This window comes from Manduca sexta, unplaced genomic scaffold, assembly GCF_014839805.1.
Source record: "Manduca sexta isolate Smith_Timp_Sample1 unplaced genomic scaffold, JHU_Msex_v1.0 HiC_scaffold_2402, whole genome shotgun sequence".
Taxonomy (NCBI): Eukaryota; Metazoa; Arthropoda; class Insecta; order Lepidoptera; family Sphingidae; genus Manduca; species Manduca sexta.
This window is the reverse complement of record NW_023593363.1, coordinates 1-23,870: the sequence shown is the minus strand read 5'-3', so window position 1 is coordinate 23,870 and position 23,870 is coordinate 1. Positions and strand designations below refer to the sequence as shown.

Here is a 23,870-nt window from a genome sequence, read left to right as displayed (position 1 = left end):
CACAGGCATCAAGCTACGATTACGACAGATATTAGTTCTAATATTCGAGCGTCATTTCTAATATTAAATTGCAGATGCGCATTCGCAATTGCGTACTACTGTGCAACATTCTTATGGCAAACACAAAACACACAGGCAATGATCTTACAAACGATACTGCCAGCGACTCGAGTTTCAAATCAACAATATAACCTAAAACGTTTGAACAAATCGTTGCATCCCATAAGGACGAAATAAAGGAATCATAATTTAATTAACTATAACTCTGGTCACAAATTAACAAATCTCACTCGCTCACTTTTCAACCGCGCTTACATATCTAGCTACCAAATACTATCAACTTATCGACGCTAAAAAATTTTGAACTTTTATACATCCTTTGTTCATCGCGAAGTTGCCTATGTTAAGAGTATTTGCGTGAGATAAAAATATACCTCGATGTGGCTGCAACCGCTCCTGACACCTCCAGTTTTGCGTTACATCACTAAACAATATCACCTAATTGTTGACGATTCAATGTTACCACGACCTTAAATTAAAATTATAAGGCCACTTAACCTCGACCTAACCAACTCATACATTATCAAGAGCCATATTTAAAAAAAACATTTTCAAAATGTATTGCCGCCGTAGCGCACTGTGGCGATACACAACAGAATTAAACTCAAATCAAATGATTTACAACAACAAAATATAATTTCCTCTGTTTTATGGTTAAAATCAACATAAAGTTTAAACAATTACCGAATACATACAATATAATGTAAATTAACATTGTCTTGGTACGACACAGTCGCGTTCAAGTATATTCCGTAGACTACAACCGCATTTAGACCGAGAACAGACCTAAATCAAAAATATTTATAAAATAATACTTTATCTAACATGGTTTGTTTCAGTCTCTACTAAACACCGACCGACGGTACGTCAAATTTATCAAAATACATAACACATTCATTTTTGAAAACACGTGGGCCATGCCACTGTGGTCTTTTAATAAAAATAGTTCAGTATATAAAATTATACACAAGTTTCAGGGGTCAAGTCAAACGGTTTGAAAAACCATAAAATTTAGTATACTATAGCAATATTAGCAAAACGAGTTTCTGTGTGTGTTATTAACAATTCAGCCAACTCGTTGACCGATTGGTTGATTGGTGCAAAAGTAATGTTCTCCCTTCACATATTGGATAACATACTCAACCAAAACCGAAAATGGTACTCAGCATTACACTCACAAATATTTCGTTAATGTAGCTATAGTGTACTAACTGTCGCGTCATAGGCGTAGCAAGGGATCCTGTGCACACCCACTATGTGGTATCCATTATAGGATGTTGAGGATACTACTAATTTTTAAAACCACCAAATTATCAATTGCAATTATAATATACAGTTTAGACTACGACACTGAATGAGTGTACACATTGAGTAAGTGTATGCACTGAGTGAATCTATTCACCGAGTGACTGTACGCACTGAATTAATCTATTCACCGAGTGACTGTATGCACTGAGCGAGTGTATACACTTAGTGTACGGTGTAGTGTCGAAGTCTAAAGTTAAAGGACACGAAAGTTGTTTGTAGTGTCGGAAGCAGGACCCCCCCCTCGCTTTTAGAGGATGCCAGCTACGCCTATAGTTGTGTGGTAGTGCAGTACGCAGTAGTGGTTCAGTTATATTCATCGTCATGTTCGTAGTCGGGCGCGTCGTCGATGTCGTCGGCGGCGCGGACGGCGAGGTGCGGCGGCGCGGGGCGGGGGGCGGCGCTGCTACTAATGGACCTTTCTTGTACGCCGTCATCTCCTGCAACAAACAACGGAAAATAAACCTAAACCAATCGAATATTAAATCTAATGTAGCACGAGTGACGAAATCAAATATCAAACGTAAATAACATAGTTGGGAATAAAACGGACTGCCATGCAGTGACAAAGATCGGCAGGTTTAAACTCAACACTCATACAGTGGTATTTGCCTCGAAAGTCAGTGGACTTTCGAGGCTACGTATGTATTTTATATAATTTATTGTTCACTTTAAAGGAGGAATTCTATGTACCTAAACATTCTCACACTTATTGAGAACTTTTCAGTACACATTTGTCTTCATCACTAAACCTAGTAGTAACTATATTAACAATGAATCCACAAAACTCAAAATTCAGAACTACCTACACACACCCCAGTCCTCAATAGGCTATTTCGTACGTCAAGGTAGTGTCATCACAACAATCAGATCATCCTGAAAATTCCTCAATATAAAATTAATTTTACTCCAAACCTGCTAGCATATTTGTATCGACTAACAAAGGGTAATGATTGCTCATCAGTCGACAATTTTTGCACCATCAAGACTCACCATCTCATACAGTAATCACATTGCCTTGAAAATAAAAAAAATCAAGAGCTGTCAAAACTTACCCTGTCATACCGCGCCTTGTCCTGTTCAGAGAGCGTCGTATTTAGCCTTAGTTTCCGGATCCGCCGCGGCCCAGCGCCGGCCTAACTCCTTGGCGATGTCGCCCATTGTGTACTCAGGGTTGCCAGCCTTCACTTTAGAACGTTCGTCGTTGCAGAACAAGAAGAACGCTGATCTGTAATGTTGATATGTTTAGTAATATTTGCAATAGTAAGATGATAGACTTCTAGATTCTTGTGATATACTTTTTTGTTCTTTCTTCATTGTGTGCAAAAATAGGGAAGAATAGTGAGGACCATAGCATGATAGAAACTTTCTTAAAGCTTATGAGTTTACTACCAACTAGGCAACTACGTTCCAAATAGGCAACACCTAGCATCAATAACTGATGCCATAACTATTAAAATTGTTTATTGTGTTCATTTAAATCAAAATAATACCACTCGGCAAGAAATCGCGAATATTTTTATTCGGTAACAATGTGAGCAGGATGGTTACGATCATAAATAATATTCTAATAAAAATGTGTAGTATTCATAAAGAAAAGTTATAATATGGAACAGGGCGGATGTGATTCAAGGGGAGAAAAAATACATTATAAAATTCAAAAATAACAAAAAGTGAATATTCTTCCAAACATTCTGAACGAAAATTAATATTTAAATTAAAGTAATGTTGCTGAATAATGACTATATTTTTGTATTATTTTTTATATCTCTACAGTCCAGTTCACCAAATTTTAAGTTTAGATGTAGGAGTTAATAACCGATGTACTGATCCAAATCTGAAAATTCCTAATAGGAAACCACATTATCCTGATGATAGATATTTACTAGAATCGAATAGGTGATTCATATTTTTATTCTGTATTTATAGTATAGTATAGTTGACTTGTCATACGAGATAGTACCTACATGATTAATAAACGACATTTTCATAGCCAAAACTACTCGAGACGCAACCATGACCCCAAACTAAAATATACTAATGAGAATTACACTAATTATATATGAATGAGGAAGAAGTCATGACCGGCACTCACAACGATCGCTTTGGCGCGTTGGGATCCTTCAACGTCTGCCGCTTGCGTCCCCTGATCTTCACGTCCTTGGGCGGCACGTAGCTCTGCATTTCCAGGTCGAACCGCTGCTTGTCCTGCTCAGCCATCTCGTGGAACCTCTGCTTTTCTTTCTCTGACATTGTCTGAGAAAAAATAACATAGTATTCTGCTGGTGTTCTTATTTGTAATTATCTATCTCCACAAGAGGTAAGCACTTTTACATGCATGTTTCAGAAACAATTCGGTTTAGTTTTACAATTGGTTGACTGCCTGAACCCATATCCTGGCAGGGAAACCAATCCCAAACCTAAATCATGTTAGAAAATCTCACACAAAATTGTTTATTTGAAAATCAAACTGAGAAACTTCCAATCCATAGTCCATATATGTATACTGCGTCTACTCTTTGTATATTATTAAAATATTGAATTACAAGTAGTAATAAACACCAAACTACATCGGTAAATTACTTAAGGATCAAGATGTATAAGCACCTTGTTAAGAGATAACTCTTAACTTATACCCATCTATCTATACACATTATAAAACAAAGTCCCCGAAAACTGTCTGTATGTATGTGACCGATTTTCTCAAAATCTACAGAACGGTATTTTATGAAATTTGATATGGAGATAGTTCAAGACCCTGGGAAGGTTTTAGGCTACTTTCTATCCTGGAAAATATAGCGGGTCTTTTATCCCGAAGAACTACTTCAAGCGGGCGAAACCACAAGCAAAAGCTAATTTAACAACATAAAACAATCTGCTAAGTTTCAACAATTACATATTACTTTTCCGCTCCATTTACGTAGACTTTATCACAAATATTATTTTCTTTGTCTAACACTTCGAAAACACATTCTCTGAGATTAAAATACCATTGGCAAACAAAATATAATATTTCCTATATATCACTATTTAAATGACTTTAATTGAAGTCCAGACAAATAAATTAACAACCTGTCTATTTAATGTCTACAATACCCACAAACAACTTACATTCCACCTCTCAGCACACTTCTTCGAGAAGGCAGCGAAGATGACATTCTCGTCGGGGTGTTTCTTCTTGTGCTCCTCGCGGCAGGTCTGCACGAAGAACGCGTACGCAGTCATCCGACCGCGCGGCTTGTTGTACGGCCGTGCGCGCGGCATCCTGCCCTTATTCGCTGTGGCTTGGGCTAACGCTTGCTGCTGCGCTTGTTGCTGTAACTCCTGTGTACAATTTTATGTATTTTTATTTATAGATTCCATACCTTTTGAGTTCTTACTCTTGAAAAATTTCGTAAGTAAATTGCACCTGAGAATTATATTTTGGGCTATCTGCACTTATATATAAAGCTGAAGAGTTTGTTCGCTTGAAGCTAATCTCAGGAACTACTGGTTTGAATTTAAAATATATTTCTGTTGGATAGCCCATTTATCGACGAAGGCTGTAGCTTATATATCATCACGGTATGACAAAGAGGAGCGGAGCAGTATAACGGTGCACAAACGGGGAAAATTTATTCCTTTTGAGAGCTTCTGTTGCGTGCGCAGCGTAAATGGTTAAAATTATGCAACAATGATGAATGACGGAATTGTTCCTCTTAAAAAGTTTTACAAACTAAATTATAAAACAAAGTCCCCTGCCGCATATGTCTGCCTGTCTGAACGCGATATAATCCAAAACTACACAACAGATTTCGATGATATTTGATTTGGAGAGAGTTTAAGAACCTGGGAAGAGCACGGGCTACTTCTATCCTAGAAAAATGTATATCGGGAATTTTGTCCCGGATCACTTACTTACGCGGGCGAAGCCGCGTGCAAAAACTATTTTTATATAATAGTCCTATTAGGTGGCAAAACGAATGCCACTACTACTAAATTTTACTGTAACACATGTATTAATTTAAGAACTATTGACAAACCAACCAATATGCGTTAGACAGTTTCAAAACCTAGCAATTCTAGAAATAACTATTTCTTGGATTTTATCACGATTTATTACTTATATTATGATCTTCACCCGACGTTTCGAAGACTGCAGCCTTCATGATCAGACAGGGGGCAGACTCATTAGGGCTAAAGTCTTCGAATCGTTGGCAAAAACTCATAATATAAAAAAACTCAATAAAATATGTTTTTTTTTATATCAAAGTCCTATATTCCCATAAAAATAAGAAATTATTCTACTGTTACGCTTTTAAAGGAGAGAGGGATGTGTTTTTTGTATCTCAAATACCAATTCTAGATACAGTAGACAACAATAGCAACCTGCTTAAAATACATCAATGTCAAATCAAAATAAAAAAATTGGTAAAACCATTATTTTAGAAATATTTACAGTATGAATAAATCAGCTCAGGCAAGGTGGTTACCGCTGCCTTGTAAAAAACATACATTATAGACACCCTTCTATTCTATATTATATGGCGAGAAAGATTTCCAATGGCAAAAACAGCCCAATCCTTAATCCCCTTTGCTTTCCTTAACGACAAGTATTGATTATAATTCTTATTGCGAAGTGTTTATAGGTGATAGTATCCATTAAATTTCAAGTAACATGTTTACTGTGCTGAGGAAGGTATCCAGTGTATGTTGGCAACTAGGGTTAAAAAAAATTAAGGAATATATAAAATACATATTGACATTTGATCGGCAACCATATCTAAGCAACACATGTACTGAAAATGAGTTACATATTTGGAATTACCAGACTTCAGCATCATTTGATAGAGGTTTTGTGTGGCTAAGTTTTTTTTATTAGTAGACTTTATACTGTAAATAGTTTTGTTGTTATGAATAATCTTATTAAAATCAAAACTTCTAATAGCTTTACTCAAAGTTTACAGATTGTCACTTATATATGATTGCTTTTCAAACATCAATATTATGCACATCCACTATTATGTCACAATAACTTATTTATTATATAATATTTAATTTGATAAAGAATAAAATCATGGCTTTGTAAATTTATCTAATTTTGGAAAATCCTAATATCACATAGGCAAAAATCTTAAGAATTGTGAAACCACCAATGTAATTTTCAACTCAGAATTTTACTTTCTTACTTTGTTACTATAAAGGCTGGGAAACATATATTCAAACTTTAGTAGCTACTATACAAGTTGTTATGACTTATTTTACACTAGTTTAAAATTAACAGCTTTTATGAGCTACCTAAATGTTTTTCTTAGTAATATTCTGAAATAAAACTGTTACACTCATTTAATGATGTTTTATATGAAGAAGCTAAAATTGAATGCAAAATCAAGATATCATAAATTTTAAGATACCAGTAATTTAATTAAAAAATATTGGCATTATCCCATATTAACCAAACATCTGAAGATAGATAATTTTATTATCATTGATAACATTTATACATTAAACAAGTTGCTACAAATAATATTGTTATTTGGAAATAACTTCTTCAAAAGCTTAATCCAATCAAAATTTATTACATTAAACATGTAGATATACATATAAGAATAAGAACACATAAAAAATAATTAAAGCATTATGTTTGGAGTTTCTTTTTAATAATTATTTACTGACCTGTAATGTGGCAGATTGTCGCTTGTAGAGCTGACCTGTATCTGCTGCTGTTGGACAGCCTGTATGTGCTCATGCAATGTCTGTTGTTGCTGTTGAATTGTCTCTGCTACTTGCTGCTGGAGCACTGCTTGCGCCTGCACAAGGGCCTGCGCCTGAGCTTGAGACAGTGTCTGTTGCAGTGTCTGTTGTAACGCCTGTTGTTGTTGTTGCTGTTGTTGCTGCTGGTGTTGCTGTATCATTTGTTGCAGCGTCTGCTGCCCCTCTTGGTGCTGCTGCAGTGACTGTTGCAGCGACTGGTTCTGCTGTTGTATCGCCTGCTGCAAGTTCTGTTGCTGCAACTGTTGTTGCAGTTGGTTTTGTTGTTGTTGTATTTGGTTCTGCTCTTGCTGAAGAGACTGATGGTTTTGCTGAATGCCGTTAGATTGCTGATTGCTTTGCTCGCTTTCCGGACTTGATTGACTTTGTGGATGGAACAATTAAAACACAAGTTACAATTGTGTTTTCTTAGCATAATAACATACTCTTTGTAATCTAAATAAATAACAATGGTTCTTAGGATTATTACATTTGCCACGATTGAAAATTTACCAAAACAAAAATTGGGATTATATGTGTCACGCTGTATTTTTCATCTGAAAATGACATAAAAAAAACAAGAATCATGAAATAACACAAACATAACGTTAATTTATATTATAATTAATAATAATGATAAATATCTTAGTTTTATTTTCAAAACAATGCAAACAACCGTATCCCACAGAAAAAAAATCGAATTTAAACTATGTAATATGTACTTTAGTTTTATCGGGAGACGAATGTAAACATCTTTGGATATTTAAAAATGTAATAAAATGTTAATTAATATGTTTTAAATAGTGTAATGGAAAATATATTGTTAGGTTATACAAAATATTAATCACTATCTACACTTACCTAATACCGCAAATTTATCATCTAGAATAGTGACTACACTACATTGTTAAGATTGAAACGAAAGGAGAATCAATCAATCATTCAATCCCTTTTGTTCGTGGTGAACTAACTCAGTTATAACTGTGTTTCACATAGAAATATTTACGATAATTAATTGGTAATTGTCATATTTTTTACTCTGTCAATCAAATTATAATTATCATAGTGAGATATTGCTTCTTAGCCTTTTGGCTAAGATTACAGTGTCGGTGTATAACAAGAAAATCTCTGCATAAAATAAGTAACGAGGTATGTGAAGAGTGCTTATGTTTTTAATTTTAATTTAAATTTACATATTGTAGCCGTGAAATCAAGCCATTATGTTAAAAAAAAACTAAAATTTAGTTAATAGTTTCCATTCAACAACAGAAGTAATCAATACATGTTTTAGGGATTCCATTAATATTATTGAATATATTCAACGTATTTATTAGGAGCATTCCGTACCGTTGGTGACGATGTTTGTTGCGACTCCACGGAGCCTGAAGCGTACCACCATGACTGTTGGGGAGATTGTTCCCTCGCATTCGCATTAGACATCAAACGATAATCGTAACTAGGAGTGGTTGTATCTCCGTTGTTAGAAAAACTGCCCGTCATTTTATAAGTATACAATTGATGCGTGGGAGCTGCCGTGCTGGTACCGATCTCCTCGTTCAGTTGTTGTTGGTGCTGCAGTTCACCTGCGCCGCCCGGCCACCACGAGGCATCGTCGCGCGCACCCCAAGCGCCCCCCGTCGCGCCCCGTTCCCCCATGTTACAATCGCTGCCTTCGGCCAACCAGTTTCTTTATGCCCTCTCGACCACTTTATATTACTTCTTCAAATCTATCGCTATTTGATATCATTTCACTTTCGCTGTAGTACTAACGTTTAATGGGCAACGATAACCAATAACTACACTTTCGATTATTATAACACGAAACACTGTTTTTTTTTTAAGAAAATTGATTTTTATAACAAAGACTCAGTATTTTGTGACCTGCCACATGGTTATTCAACGACGTTTAAACACTGGAAAATATAAAAGCACAAGGTCGCGCGTGTTGTTAAATCGAAAAGCTACCGGCCGTAAGTTCCACTCCACGCGCGTACGTTTTGTCTTCGTTAGTACTTAAGTCAATAAAGCTGGCAACGTCGCGGAGGCAGACGCCAAACAAGTGCACAGCGGCGCCCCCAACGCGCAGCGGCTCATTACGGAAAGGTTCGAACGCACACGAACCGACAGCGAGGGTGTACGAACTGGCAACAACCCGGTCCACCAACCGGTCAATAAGACGATTAGCGCAGCTATGGTATGGCTATCCGCGTCCGTACTGAAATTCTTTTGTTTATATCACGTACTAATTTACATTGATCACATGTTTCTTTATATATTTAATATTAGCCTTTAAAGCATATTTCATTAATCGTTTCGCCCTTGAAAATAAATATATAAAAATTATATTTTTTTTCAACTTAAGAATTTTGCAGTTTCCTATATGAAACTAAACGTGTATTAAATATTTTTATTAAAATTAATTATCGAAATGATGATCGGTTAACAAGGATGCTCGCAATAAAAAATAGTTTCTTTCTAAATTAAACTGAGATTAAGGTTAAGTATATATTTATGACATTGTGTAGGGTAAATTATGAAACGTGATTAAAATTATCGATTTTTTATTATTTTGTTGTTCTATCATCAGCGTAATAACGCGACTATTCCTTAAACGCTGTATCACCTGAAATTATAGATATAGGTAACGCAAAAGTACCATCATCCTCATTTAAAGTAACTAACGAAATTCACGTGACCGAGAAGTCAATACTCGTCGTATGGCGCGAGTTAGCTAGTAGACGCATAAACCCGTTTTTTTCCGAAATATCCTTTAAAAATTGAAGGAATACATTTAAATCCAATAATTTCTCTAGGGTGGATTGTTGCTATTACATGTACGACGACGAGGGACTACCTTCTCTCTTATTCGAAAAATATACGTAACTATGTACCGAAATAAGAATTATAAACACTCTGAGTAAAACATAGACAATATAAATTTATATTTACCCCAGTTAACTAAGTAACTACGCGGTTTTACATCTTGTTTTATACATGGGTGAAAAATGCTTTGAACCGCATTAAGGCTAGTCGAGTGATTTGTCAGCCAACATTTAATTATCACCTAATTTAAATGACATTGAAAAGCCCAAAGCTTCTCATACTGCTATATTTTGTCTTTTTACCAAATAACCTTGAGCAAAACCCATTCAATGTGTTACGAGAACTCTAAAATGGTGACAACGCGTAAACATGTTAATCAGGCGACGTGTAATATATTAAAACCGATGATGGTAACCTATCACGACAATATCTCGATGAGAACGAAGAAAAAAAGATGGTATTTTGCTTTGTCAAACACATTATGGCTACTTGTTATATCTAAGAAAATGATTGTGATAATTCCTGACATAGGTATCGTGTTCTGTCTCACATGTGTTTTCATGCTTCACGATCGCGAAAAATGTCTAGTGAGTACCAAATAAAAAAAAAAAACTTTTTATCCCCAGTCTAAGATTCTTTTCGTCTTATTAAAAAGATAAAGATGAGATTCATCAAAATATGTACTTGGACCCAAAAATATAGTTTACATAATGCCGTATGATGGACTAATTAAATAAATACAGCAAAAGCTAATGGATTCTTCGTCACCATGATAAAAGCGAAGCGAACAGAAAAAAAAACTACTGAATAAAACAGAACTCACCGAAGACATGGCTATTGCCGATCTAATAACTGATGCAGACGTAGAAAGACAGAATTTTTAACGTTCCCGCTCCTGATAGCAGTCACATAGTTATAAGAAATAACCTATAACAATAACAAAATGTTCGTAAGCTGTATTGAAATGTTATTGAAATAGTTAAATACGTCTTATCTTTAAACCTCAAGCTATCACACCACTAAAGTTCACATTTCAAAATGTCGCTAAATTGTAATATTCTAGGTATATGGTAAAACTTCCTAAAGTTTACTATGTGCGTTGCGGAATTGCGGTCGACAGTTTGGCGGGCGAGCGGCAAATTCCCGCGACGTTGTTTGATTTGATTACGATCGCAGACATTTGTATCATGTTCCGGTTTCTTACATACAAAGCACTTAATAACAGTGGTATCTAGTTGCAATTTGCAGAAAAATGATATTTAAGGTGTATTTAAAACAGCATGCCTTTCGAATAAGAATTTTCCATAAAACTATTTCCAAAACATGTCCCATTACATACATTACTCAATGAAAATCGTTGAAAATTGTATGTAGAAAGCTTAACCGGGGAATCCTATTAGTTATCACAATTGTTTTATACTGTCACATTAAATAAATCTCAGTATATTATTTTACCAAGTATGTATAAATATATATAGAACGGTGAAATGATTGATTATTCTTGGTCAATCGAATGTTCTTATATGTACACAGAGACATATTGATAAATAGGTAGGTACTTACGTACTAATAATACACATTGTCATATAGGTATATATAGTATGTCACCTTACTTCAGCACTCGGCAGCCATTTGCTTACAAAATTAGAATGTAAAACTATTAATATCATTTGATAGAAACACTCTTACTATACAGTCAACACGGGTAATATCTTAACGTGGTATTTTTTCGATTAATATAAAAATACAACGATGATATTATGAAATAATAGAACTCACCGAGTATTATGTTTATTATAAACGAGCACACGATTTCAGCGCTTATTACGTAGGGAACTTCGCGTTCGCCGTAATGAATACATAGAAACACCGATGTCAGTCACAAAACGTTTCGATTGGTTTAAATTAAATCCCCCGCCATATTCCAGCCAATCATAGGCACGGCGTTAGCTTTATTTTTTGTTTATACTACAATACCTAGCTACGTTGTCATATCGCATCTACGCACACGTTCACAAAAAGAACTGTTTTCATTTTTCGAACTATACGTCTGATATACTATTTTGCACTCTATGGAAAGGAACAATAGTGTTCTAGACTGAATGCTATTTTTCGGTTTGACTTTGGAGTGAGCGAATGACGGACGAGCGAGTGCGGGAGCGATTCAGTCAGTCAGTCATTTCATTTGTATTGTAATGGCGAAGCGATCTGTCGGTGCGGATGAGAAAGTAATTTACATTGAAGAACCGAAATTAACGTTACTGCAGTTTGTTAAAATATAGATAAATTGAAACTGCCTCGTATTCCGGCATCGTAAAGTGTCACGTGTACATAAAAATCAAAGTATTTACAAGTTACGAACGGCTGTGAATAGCAATGAACATTTTCTTGCATATGTGCAGTGAATAAAGAATTACAATCCTCACGGTTGTTCGTGGTGCATAAGTTTACCGGGCGTGGATCAGCTGTCATGTATTTAATTGAGTTTTTTCGTCTAAACGTTCTGTGTTGTCATAAATCATAACCTCAATCGAGTCTCTTTGTGAATACGTCGAACTGTACTCAACGCCTGGTGCGACATCTAATACGCAAGTTCAATTTATTAATCATATATGATTCAACGGGAGTATCAAATGAACAACGGGTTTAGTACAGGAGAAGAAGATTCTAGAGGTAATTCAGACCAAATATGTTGCCTTGTGGATGACGGTGATCGGTGCAGACGGTCAGCGGGCAACGCTTCGTACAGCAAGCGCATACAGAAGACTGTCGCACTCAGGAGGCTCAAACTTAATATCGACGGTCAGGTATGTACTGACGTTGTTTATGTCCCCATTGACATTCACAAAACACGTCTTTTCGGTAGCTACGTGAACCACGCACTGAGCACACACAATTACACTTTCTTCCATCTCTAAATATGGCATTTATGAAAATAAAAAGTATATTGACATGCTTAATATATTGAGTTTTTTGCTTTCCTATTCCAGGCTAGGCACACATACATCTGTGACTTCCATAAGGCGATGATACAGTGTGCTAGGACGAAACAGAGAAGGCCTAAAGACTCTGAGGATGATAGCAATGAAGCTGAGATGGACTCCCTGAAGTGGATTGGTTTCAGCTGCAGGTGAACACCCTGAGGAGGTACAAGAGGCATTACAAGGTGTCCACCAGGCCAGGACTGAACAAGGCTCAATTAGCTGATGTGAGTACATAAGATTATCTCCAATATGTTACATGTTACATAAGAAAAAAAAATAATTCAAAACATATTCAGGGAATAAATAAAAATAAGAATCAATTATCTTATACATAGCTTTAATTTACAAAAATATTTTTTCTTTTTAACTAACACATTCTGAATATGATTACAGGCTATCCAGAAACACTTCAAGTCATTGCCAGTCAATGAGAAAGAGATCATGACTTACTTCATCTATATGGTGAAAACAAATGGCAACAAATTAGATCAGAAGAATGGAATGAACTCAGACTCTGTGTAAATAAATTATGTGTTTGTGACTCTCATGTATAGAATATGAAGTGTGTAGTGTCAATATAGCATAAGAGATAACTGCCATGTTTGGTGGTGCATTCTTTTTCAATCTGCATTCTACAATGACACAATTATAGATATATAGATTGAGAATCTACATGAGTGATTTTGAAGTATATTACTTCATGCCAAATAAAGATAACAGAATGCAATGAATTTTGAGAATGTTGTGGACTGTATAAATGATCTTTCACTTAGTTGTGCTGCAAGTGTCCCTTAGTTTTGACGGAGTACTATTTATTTCCTCTTAGACTAAGTAGAGATTTTTTGTTGTATAAAAATGCAGTGTCAAGATATAATGATTGTTATTTGATGAGGGATATGCAATGCTAATATAATATTGTTAAGGGAGATTATAATAACAGCAAATTGAAATGTAAATTTATTACATTTTATTTAACAGATTATGTTGTATTATTATCAGTCTTCCTCTGATTCTGATGATATTTCTATCCACTTTGATGATCCTTTCTTTGACACCACCTCAGCCGTATGTGGGAGTGATGATATTACTGCAATTAAAAAATAATAATTAGTATATACACATGGTATCCAACCTAATGTATTTTTTATTAATTTATGTTGTTATGTCTGCATTTTATACTGATATCAACATAGACCACACAAGTTATAATAAAGGCTTATACCTACATATATGTCTTGTCCATGGCAGAGTTGGAAAAAGAAAAAATATTGCAAATTAATTCAATACCAATTAATTAAATATATAAATTATCTTATTGTAAATTCTTATAATAAAATCCCCATGAAAAATCATACAGGAAGGACAATTGAACAATAATATTATGATGTAATATTAATACTGAGATCTATATGTGTCACACATTTTCTGAAAAAGGAATCATGCATAAAAGCAGTTCACAGAAGTCTGAAACATCTAGTTGGATATATTATATGTCCTATTTTATGCTTGTAGTAACGGACATTCTTTTTATTCAGAATAAAATATATAATCAAAGTTTGAACCAGATTATCTGTGCCAAGGTTTTTAAACTTCATTTTAGAGTTGTGATTTATAAATCTAAAAGTTTATGATGAGCTTTGCCTATATCTTGTGAGAAGTATAACACTGAACAGATATTGATAGGCACTTCTTATCTCAGAAAAGCACAGAAATGGATTATGATTCTAAGAAAGTTATTCATTCAGATAGAGCCACAAGATACATTTAGTTTATCTTTATGCCTCATCACAGTAATATGGATTCGGAAGTTCGTAAAAATGTTTGCGATGTTTAGATGTTTGTCAGAAGTAAACACAGAAACCGCTGAACAGATTTGGATGAAATTTGGCACAAATGGGTAGACAATGTCGTGCATTAACTCACAGGCTACATTTTACCCCGGTAATTTGTTTCAATAGGTAATACTGGCATTTTTAAATATATCTTTTTAAATAGATGGCGCTGTTGTTTTCGAATTGGCGCTATGAACAGTGTTTGAGGGACTTTTATAGCGAGTAGTAAGTTGTAGAAAGGCTTTTCACGCAGACGAAGCCGCGAGCAACACTCCATAAAACATTAATTGAATTTTTTATTTAATTTTATTTTGAGTCTAGTAAGCCAAACAATATAGTGCATAAGGTTAGGGATATTTATTTTGAATTCCCTTATCACTAAAGCAATATATATTTTTTTAAATATTTTCCCTAACAATATTAATTTTATGACACTGTTGATTAGACATATAATCGTACAATCCCTTAGTACCAGCTTGACACTAGAGAAACATACTGTATGAAAAATCATTGTCTTGTCATAATTTTGTTTATATTATCATAGTCCAATAAATAGCATGTTTCAAGTTCTTAGAAAATAGAGACAATATAGCAGATGTTAAGACATAAGTTTTATCTGTCATTAAAATTAAACTTTAAAAATATCTATACTATTATATAAAACTGAAGAGTTTGTTTGTTTGTTTGAACGCGCTAATCTCAGGAACTACCAGTCCAAACTGAAAAATTCTTTTTGCGTTGGATAGCCCTTTGTTCGTGGAGTGCTATAGGCTATATATCATCACGCTATACCCAATAGGAGCGGAGCAGTAATGGCTAATCTCAGGAACTACCGGTCCAAACTGAAAAATCTTTTTGCATTGGATAGCCCTTTATTCGTAGAGTGCTATAGGCTATATATCATCACGCTATACCCAATAGGAGCGGAGCAGTAATGGCTAATCTCAGGAACTACCGGTCCAAACTGAAGAATTCTTTTTGCGTTGGATAGCCCTTTGTTCGTGGAGTGCTATAGGCTATATATCATCACGCTATACCCAATAGGAGCGGAGCAGTAATGGCTAATCTCAGGAACTACCGGTCCAAACTGAAAAATTCTTTTTGCGTTGGATAGCCCTTTGTTCGTGGATTGCTATAGGCTATATATCATCACGCTATACCAAATAGGAGCGGAGCCGTAATGGTTAATCTCAGGAACTACCGGTCCAAACTGAAAAATTCTTTTTGCGTTGTATAGCCCTTTGTTCGTGGAGTGCTCTAAGTTATATATCATCACGCTATGACCAATAGGAGCGGAGCAGTAATGGCTAATCTCAGGAACTACCAGTTTGAACTGAAAAAATCGTTTTGTGTTGGATAGCCCTTTATTTGTGGGTGCTATAGGCTGTATATCATCACGCTATGACCAATAGGAGCGGAGCAGTAATGAAACATGTTGCAAATACGGGTACAATTTATTAGTTTTGAGAGCTTCCGTTGCGTGCGCTACGTAAACGGTTAAAGTTATGCAACAATGATGTATGACGGGATTGTTCCTCTTAAAAGTTCTAAAAATATATTATAAAACAAAGTCCCCGCTGCATCCGTCTGCCTGAACGTCTTAAACTCAAAAACTACCCAACGTATTAAGATGAAATTTGGTATGGAGACAGTTTGAGACCCTGCGAAGAACATAGGCTCCCGGGAAACTACTACTTTTATAATGGAAAACTTTAGCCTGAAAACTTTAAACGCGGGCGGAGCCGCGAGCAAAAGCTAGTAATTTAATATATGTAAAATAATATTGGAGGGCAAATGCATTATTGTAGAGTAAATCTCGCAAGTTAGGAGTGCAGTTCATTTTGATTAAATTTATAAATAAATATGTTTTGCCCATAATAATAACCAATGAATGTTCCATTAGTTCAAAAACAAAAGGTAATGATTACATATTTGTATCCAACTGTATATAAAACGAATTTAAGGTTTTAAAACAAAAAAATTATCAACCATAAAACTTTTACATTTCCCTATTACAATGTTTTTGGTCTAGTACAAACATCTTGAATTTTCGTTAAGAAACTTGTAAATGAATATTTTTATTTCTTTTATATTTGAAAATGTCAACTCACCATCATATTTGCTACACTCTTCATCATCTATTGATTCTGCATCATCATCATCCGACATAGTTTCATCATTTTTACTTAGATCATCGACATTGTAATTCTTAAGGCGGATATTTAAATCCTTTTTGCTAAGCGCCAGCATGTGTTCAGTCGTTATTGTATCTGCAAAATTGATCTTAGCCCTTTTCTGTCTGTAAAATTTTTCATAAAAATTTACATATGAGAGTTTATTAGCGTAGTTTCATGGACATTAGACATTTTTGATTTAATGTGAGAATGCAGGAATACACAGGAATTTTGTGAGATTGTAAATAGCGCCCACTATAATATCTATGTTAGAAATGACTAACTGCGCATGTGATTCTAGCATCCATTCATAAATTTACTTTAGAATGTTTAATTTACGAGAATCAATTTTGAATAAGCTTTTAATAATGTTTTAAAAAATAAACAGTATTTCTCCCAATAAATAAAAATCATTTCAGATTTAAATTGGTTAATATACATATAAATTTATAAATGTTTATTGTACATAAATATTATTTACCTCAAGTTATCATCAGAGGCAATAGCTTTTTTCACAATATCAACATAGTCCTTGCATTTTTCAGCTGCTTGAGTGATGGCTTTATGAACAATTTTAGAGTTGAATATTGCAGATCCTGTAAGATCCAATAGGCATACTTCTTTGTATTGATTCATGCCAACTACAAGCAATCCTCCTGCAGTGAATACTCCTTCTTCTGTGTTGCTGATGCACACAGATTCCTCAATAAAGTTAGGGTCTGATAGTAAAATACTGAAATCAGATAACAGTAATCATTAATATGACACAAAATGTAGGCCTTTTGTAATTTTTGAGCTTATTTTTAAGAATGTACATAAAGCTTATCTCAAATTATAACACCTATATTTGTCATATAGAATTAAATCCACATTGTGTAGGTAAAATTAATAACTTCTTAACATAGTTTTATTAAAGTGCAAATTTATTAGGACATTATTTTTTTAAAGTGCCCAACAAAAATACTTATATTAATATCATACTCACTCTCCATTGTATATTGAGTATGTAGTACACACTGGATAATGATAGAGCACAGTAGGTATTGGATCCTTCTCACTGAGTGTATGAAAGATAATACTATCACCACTGCGAGTGAAGTCAGGCCGCCTGAAGTGAGCCAGAGAAGTGAGAGATGCAATACTGGCACATTCAATTACATTACCATCATGGTTTAATACTTTTATGTCCACTCTCAGTGACCACACCTGGAATTATTAATTAATTTTATTGAGTTTCAAGTTTTATTTTTGTGTTCATTGATTATGAAAAAATGCCTCAATATCAATCAATTAATAATAATTTTATTTTATACTACAGATATTATAAGTATAGATAAGGCAACAAATATTTCAGGCCCCATAAATATTATAAACTAGCTTTTGCTCGCGGCTTCGCCCGCGTGAAGGTGTTGTCCAGGATAAAATTCCACTGTTTGATAAAAGTCTTGCTACATATTTTCCCGGTACTTATAGGTTCAAACTAATTTTATCCCCAATCTATAATTTCAGTTCAATCAGTCGAAAATCTAAGAACATTTATACAAACTTTCATCCCTATTTTATCCCTTAAGGGTAGAATTTATCAAAATCCTTTCTTAGGGATGCCTACGTCATAGTAGCTTTATGCATGTAAAGTCTTAGCCCGATCCGTCCAATGGTTTGGGCTGTTCCTTGATATATCACTGTCAGTCACCTTTGAGTTATATATTATATTAACAACTGAAGTTAGCTAAAATTGAGTTTCTCGAAGCCGACCACTATTTATGTACTATGTATTTTGAGACTATGCAATTTTGTCGCGTTCGCGTTTCACTTTCACTTTTGTTGAGTTTCAGAACGCGATATTAGATCCTCCAACGCGCACGCGAATTTGAACTTTATGCAGCGGTAATAAATTACAAATTGACTCTACGTATTAGTTAGAAAACGTTTGTATGGGAAATAGAAAAATGCTGTTTTGAGGATTTTCCCGGCAATTATTCGAATTTTTCTCACCTTTTAAATCTTCCCTAGACCTCCACGAATAATTCAAGACCAAGATAAGATAAATCCGTTCAGCCGTTCTCGAGTTTTAGCGAGACTAACGAACAGCAATTGATTTTTATATATATAGATGAAAACCTGCATATTTTATCATTCGAATCTTCCACAAAGGCCCAATTCTTTTTACGGCTGGTGAAGATAACAGCTGGTTCTACACACTCATATACCAACCCCTTCTCTCAAAATAACAGAAATTTTCATACAATAAATGTACCCCTATTGATAGATGTTTTTATTACTTTTATTGAAATACAATATTATCCAATTACAATGGCCCTATGGCCATGCACTGCTAAGGCTGCCATGCACTCAGAAACAGACTTATTATCACAGCTTTGCTCCGTCCTTAGATTAAAAACGTCTATGAATAAGGGAGATAGAATATTAAAATGACATTTCCATAGAATAATAACATATTAGAAGAATGCCCCCCACCTTTTCCTCCACAACAATACACAGTGACTCCAGATCAATACATTTTGAGTCTTTGTAGCACTTTTCCAGCAATCTGTTTAAGTAAACAGAGAGGTCTGTCTGACGGTTGGCTTCAAAGTGTGGGGCGGCCATGGGTCCAATCTCCACATTTACATACAAAATACCCTCATTAGGCCTTATTTGTTTTGGTTGTGTCACTTCACATGTTACTTGTGAGAGAACTCTGAAATGTAAGGGTTAAATATCAGTTGAGTCCAAGCTTTAAAAGAATGGCATCCATCTAGGAGCCTTACAGCTAAGATCTGGTGCTTTAGGTCACACAGAATTGCTTTGAAGCCAGTACTGTAATTAGACAAAATTAAACTTGCTTATATTAGGTAATATTTGTTGATATCTCTTTTAAATATTTATTATATTTTGTTTAATTACATAAATCTGGTATGAATTAATGTTTCTCCCACATTGTTGTTATTTTTATTCTAAACATGTTATACAAATAATCATGATCTCCGTTTCCAAAAAAGATCGCCACAAAACACACAATTCCCAACTATTTTTACGTAGAATTAGACTTATGTTGAAATTAGTTTTTTATTAAGACTTAGCAAATTATGCCAATTTCTTTAACACATTACATATAATTTCGAAGTGAGATACAAAATTGTGTATTTAATTCTGAATCACGATTAAATTTTGTTGAGAATTATATATTCCAGTATATTTTGTTAAAATTATTGGCAGTATTTACCAACTTCAAGTATGTTTATTCCTTCCACTTACTTTGTTTCTCCCAATGATACAATGCAACTGCCGTAATCAGAACCGAAAGATATGTTGAGGTTTCTAGATTCATTATAAGTCCTGCCGTCTAAACGCTAAAATTAGAAGAATAAAAGAATTACAAGTTTATCATGATTTTTACAATCCATGCTATAGAATTACTTACATGGCCCTCAGAGACAATTTTTTGTATAAAATTCTTCTCACAACTTGATAAAAATATATCTCGCATTTTCAAGGTTTTTTTAGTTAATTTATTGGCATAAAAATGTGTATTTATTTATTCACCAACATAGAGTAAGTAATATACTACGTAAGATTCACCAATATATTATTGTTTAGGTAGGTAATAGGTTATGTTTTATGTATGACATTGACATTAAGATTTTAGGTTAGGTTTTTATTTTTCGCCTCCCCGTAGAATGTCCGGCTGTCAAAAATGTTTAACAAAAATAAGCTTTATTTTATGTATATTAAAGTCGCCCTCAAGAGGCTGCCTGCGGACGTTTGACGGTTAACAGTCAAGTGAAACAGTAAAATTAACGCAGAAAATTAAACTTAATTTATTCACCAATTCCAATTGGCTAATGAAGTGTTTGGCTAATTTATTCACTACTCAACAATCACAGACAATATCAGACGTATAACCTCAGAACAGTATAACTCTAAGTATACAAATTTTACCATGACTTTCTACTTGATATAGGAAAAATCATCACAATCCAAACATTGAATTGAAACTTTATTGATTCAGGTTCTTCAAAAATTGGGAATTGCGTTTCATAGTACATGCTTTTTTAAATTATACCTATAAATAAAACTTTAATTAAAGTATTTTGTCTTATTGTCAATAATAATAGGTGTCAGAAAATCTGAGCGTAATAGAACTCTAACCCCCTTATTCATAGACGTTATTTATCTAAGGACAGAGCATTGCTGTGAAAACAAGTCTGTTTCTCAGCTTTGTTTATCTGAGGGCTAGCTGTTTGTTCAGGTTTGTTTACCTGACAGCCAACTAGTTCAAGTTGTATCTGAATATTAACCAGTCACAACGGCCCTATGTCTACGCACTGCGAAGGCTGCCATGCCGTCAGCACTGACAAACAGACTTGATATCACAGCAATGCTCCGTCCTTAGATAAAAAAGTCTATGAATAAGGGGGTAAAATTTTAAGGAGGTTGCAGGAAGAAACCTTATTGGGATTTTTATACTTACTATTACTACATTTTACTAATATCTATTTGCATTTTGCATTTATTATTCTTGCTCGGGAATTAGCCTAATGACAGAAAACTAATCCAAGATAGTTTAGTTTAGATTAGCGCGCATAGCCAAGATATCTTTTTAAAACACAACCCAGATACTTCTCATTGTTTGAAATTACCTATGCGTGTAATGTTTATTAAATATTATCGATCGCTTTTGCGGTGAAGGAATATGTATCGTGGGGAAACATATATAGTATAAGTACTTATCTAAGAATTAGGAAGGAGGTGTGAAGCCTGCCAAGTCGTACTAGGCAAGTGTAGTGAAGTAAAGCCTTAACTGCTCAATATCTACTTATCAGATGAGGTTTCTGCCTAGTAGTGGTACAGCACTTAAGGTGGTAGCTCAAGGTCCATTTTCATACATTTTGTTTCGGCTTTAATCTGGGTAACTAAACAAGTATTGGCAAGTAAAGAATTTAAATTCACGTCTAGTTAGTGATTAGTTCTCGCAGTTGAAGAAAACGTAAAATAATTAATAATCATGGATATTTCGGCCTTTAAAATTTAATATGACGAAATTTTAAAGGCCGAAATATCCATGATTATTAATTATTTTTTTCAACTGCGAGAAATCACTAACTAGACGTGAACTAACTACTTGTTTAGTTACCCAGATTAAAGCCGAAACAAAATGTATGAAAATGGACCTTGAGCTACCACCTTAAGACCCTCCCCCGAGCAAACGAGTTTGAGTAATTTGTTCCATACCTACTTGGTGACACGCGAGTTACGGACGGAAAAATACAGATATACGAATATAAAAAAAACGTATTTTTTAAATTTAAATCTATACTTAAATCAAAATATTCTTTATTATAATAATTGTCTATCTCATTGTTGGTTACAAATTAAAATTATACGTACTTACTACTTAGATATTATGGTGTATATACTTTAGGAGGAGATATAGGGATTTTTAATGCCATTTTCATTATGAAATGAACGAAACACCTAAAGTAAGATAACATATTGTAGAAATAGTAGAAATACTATTTGTTTTTCTTTATGTAGACCTACTTATTATAAATTTTGAATAGATAGATAGCTTTTAAAAATACGATTGACGGGCAGTTTTGCTGGGGTACCATCCTTATCGCTGTTTTCAGCTAAAAACCGCGGGCTAGACAGATATGGCTTGCGGTTAGCGCGTAGACACTAGACAATACCGCATTGTGCAGTGTTTTACCTACATACTATAAACGGCGATTTCTATGTAGTTTCGTACTTAATTATCCCAACCACATACAAAAGCGGCGATAGCCTAGTTGGGTGTGGATCGGACTGCCGAGACGAATGTCCGCAGGTTCAAATCCTAAGGGCACACACCTCTGACTTTTCTAAAAAATCATGTGTGTATTCTTTGTAAATTTATCGTTCGTTTTAACGGTGAAGGAAAACATCGTGAGGAAACCTGCACATCTCAGAAGTTCTCTATAGGAATTTCGAAAGTGTGTGAAGTCTACCAATCTGCACTAGGCCAGTGTGGTAGACTAAGGCCTAATCCCTCTCAGTAGTAGAAGAGGCTCGTGCTCAGCAGTAGGCAAGTATATAATACAGGGCTGATCTTATTATCTTATATCTCTCTATGTAAAACTTTATTGATACCTACCACTAGCCATAGGACTAGTAATAATTCCCGGGGGATAATTATTAATAAAATATCCAAAAAACAAAAATGGTCTGGTACTTGGCTCAGACCTGATAACTGATAACGTGACTGATCTGAACTGATAACATGTTAAATGAATAAAGGTACCTACGGGCGCCAGATAGCAATTAAAAGAAAATGCTTTGTATTGCTAAGTAGTAAGAAGTAGAAACGAGGGTAACATGTCCACGACACGATGGGGGTTACACATGACTTATGCTTGTAATCTGCTATGCCGGCACCACACCATTACCATGCTATTTGTATTAAAACAGGTAAGGCCGGCGATAGAAAAATGTGGATGTGATGTCCTAAGAGTTCTGTTTCTTGTACAAGCGATACAGAATAAGTACCTCAATAATAAAAGAGCATTATCTACCACGTAAAATGGTAAACTATACAATTTAAGTACGGTACTGATCAATTTTGATCAACACAAAATATTAAAAGCATAGTGTGTGTCTTTATGTATTTCATGTTTATTCTTAATTAATAATCAAGTCGATATTGGCTTTACTATACATTTCAGACTTGGTGCAAAAAACAAGCTAGATAGATAAAGTCTATTATGCATCCCTGGTATTAAATCACTATGTATCTACCGTAGGTGGAAACCTAGGTCTTAATCTATTAAGACCTAGACAGTCCTCTAGGACTGTCAGTAATAACTAGGCAAAAAATGTCGCTAAGCACCATAATATATTGATATAAAATACATGTGTAGCTACGTATTACGTATTTTAGATGTCGTAGATAACAAAAGTTTAATTAAGTAACTTTCTGGTTC

General features: G+C 34.5%; 2 protein-coding genes and 1 pseudogene across 2 annotated transcripts; 1 reads left to right on the top strand and 2 right to left on the bottom strand.

The window, feature by feature from the left end:
* Window positions 1-426: 426 nt before the first annotated feature.
* Window positions 427-9,139, bottom strand: LOC119188415 (annotated as a pseudogene).
* A 2,928-nt stretch (window positions 9,140-12,067) lies between these two features.
* Window positions 12,068-13,882, top strand: LOC115446654 (histone deacetylase complex subunit SAP30 homolog). Its single transcript, XM_030173405.2, is given in 4 exon segments — window positions 12,068-12,725; window positions 12,909-13,026; window positions 13,029-13,126; window positions 13,296-13,882. Coding segments are annotated over 4 exon segments (540 nt in total). The 5' UTR covers window positions 12,068-12,530; the 3' UTR covers window positions 13,425-13,882.
* On the bottom strand, window positions 13,847-20,431 carry LOC119192152 (exosome complex component RRP45-like). The gene is made up of 7 exons (XM_037445989.1): window positions 20,333-20,431; window positions 20,167-20,261; window positions 19,387-19,609; window positions 17,894-18,114; window positions 17,390-17,641; window positions 16,846-17,033; window positions 13,847-13,989 (listed from the first exon to the last, which is right to left on the bottom strand). The coding sequence occupies exons 1-7, from the start codon at window positions 20,396-20,398 to the stop codon at window positions 13,898-13,900; spliced, it is 1,137 nt and encodes a 378-aa protein (XP_037301886.1). The 5' UTR covers window positions 20,399-20,431; the 3' UTR covers window positions 13,847-13,897.
* Between the last annotated feature and the right edge of the window lie 3,439 nt (window positions 20,432-23,870).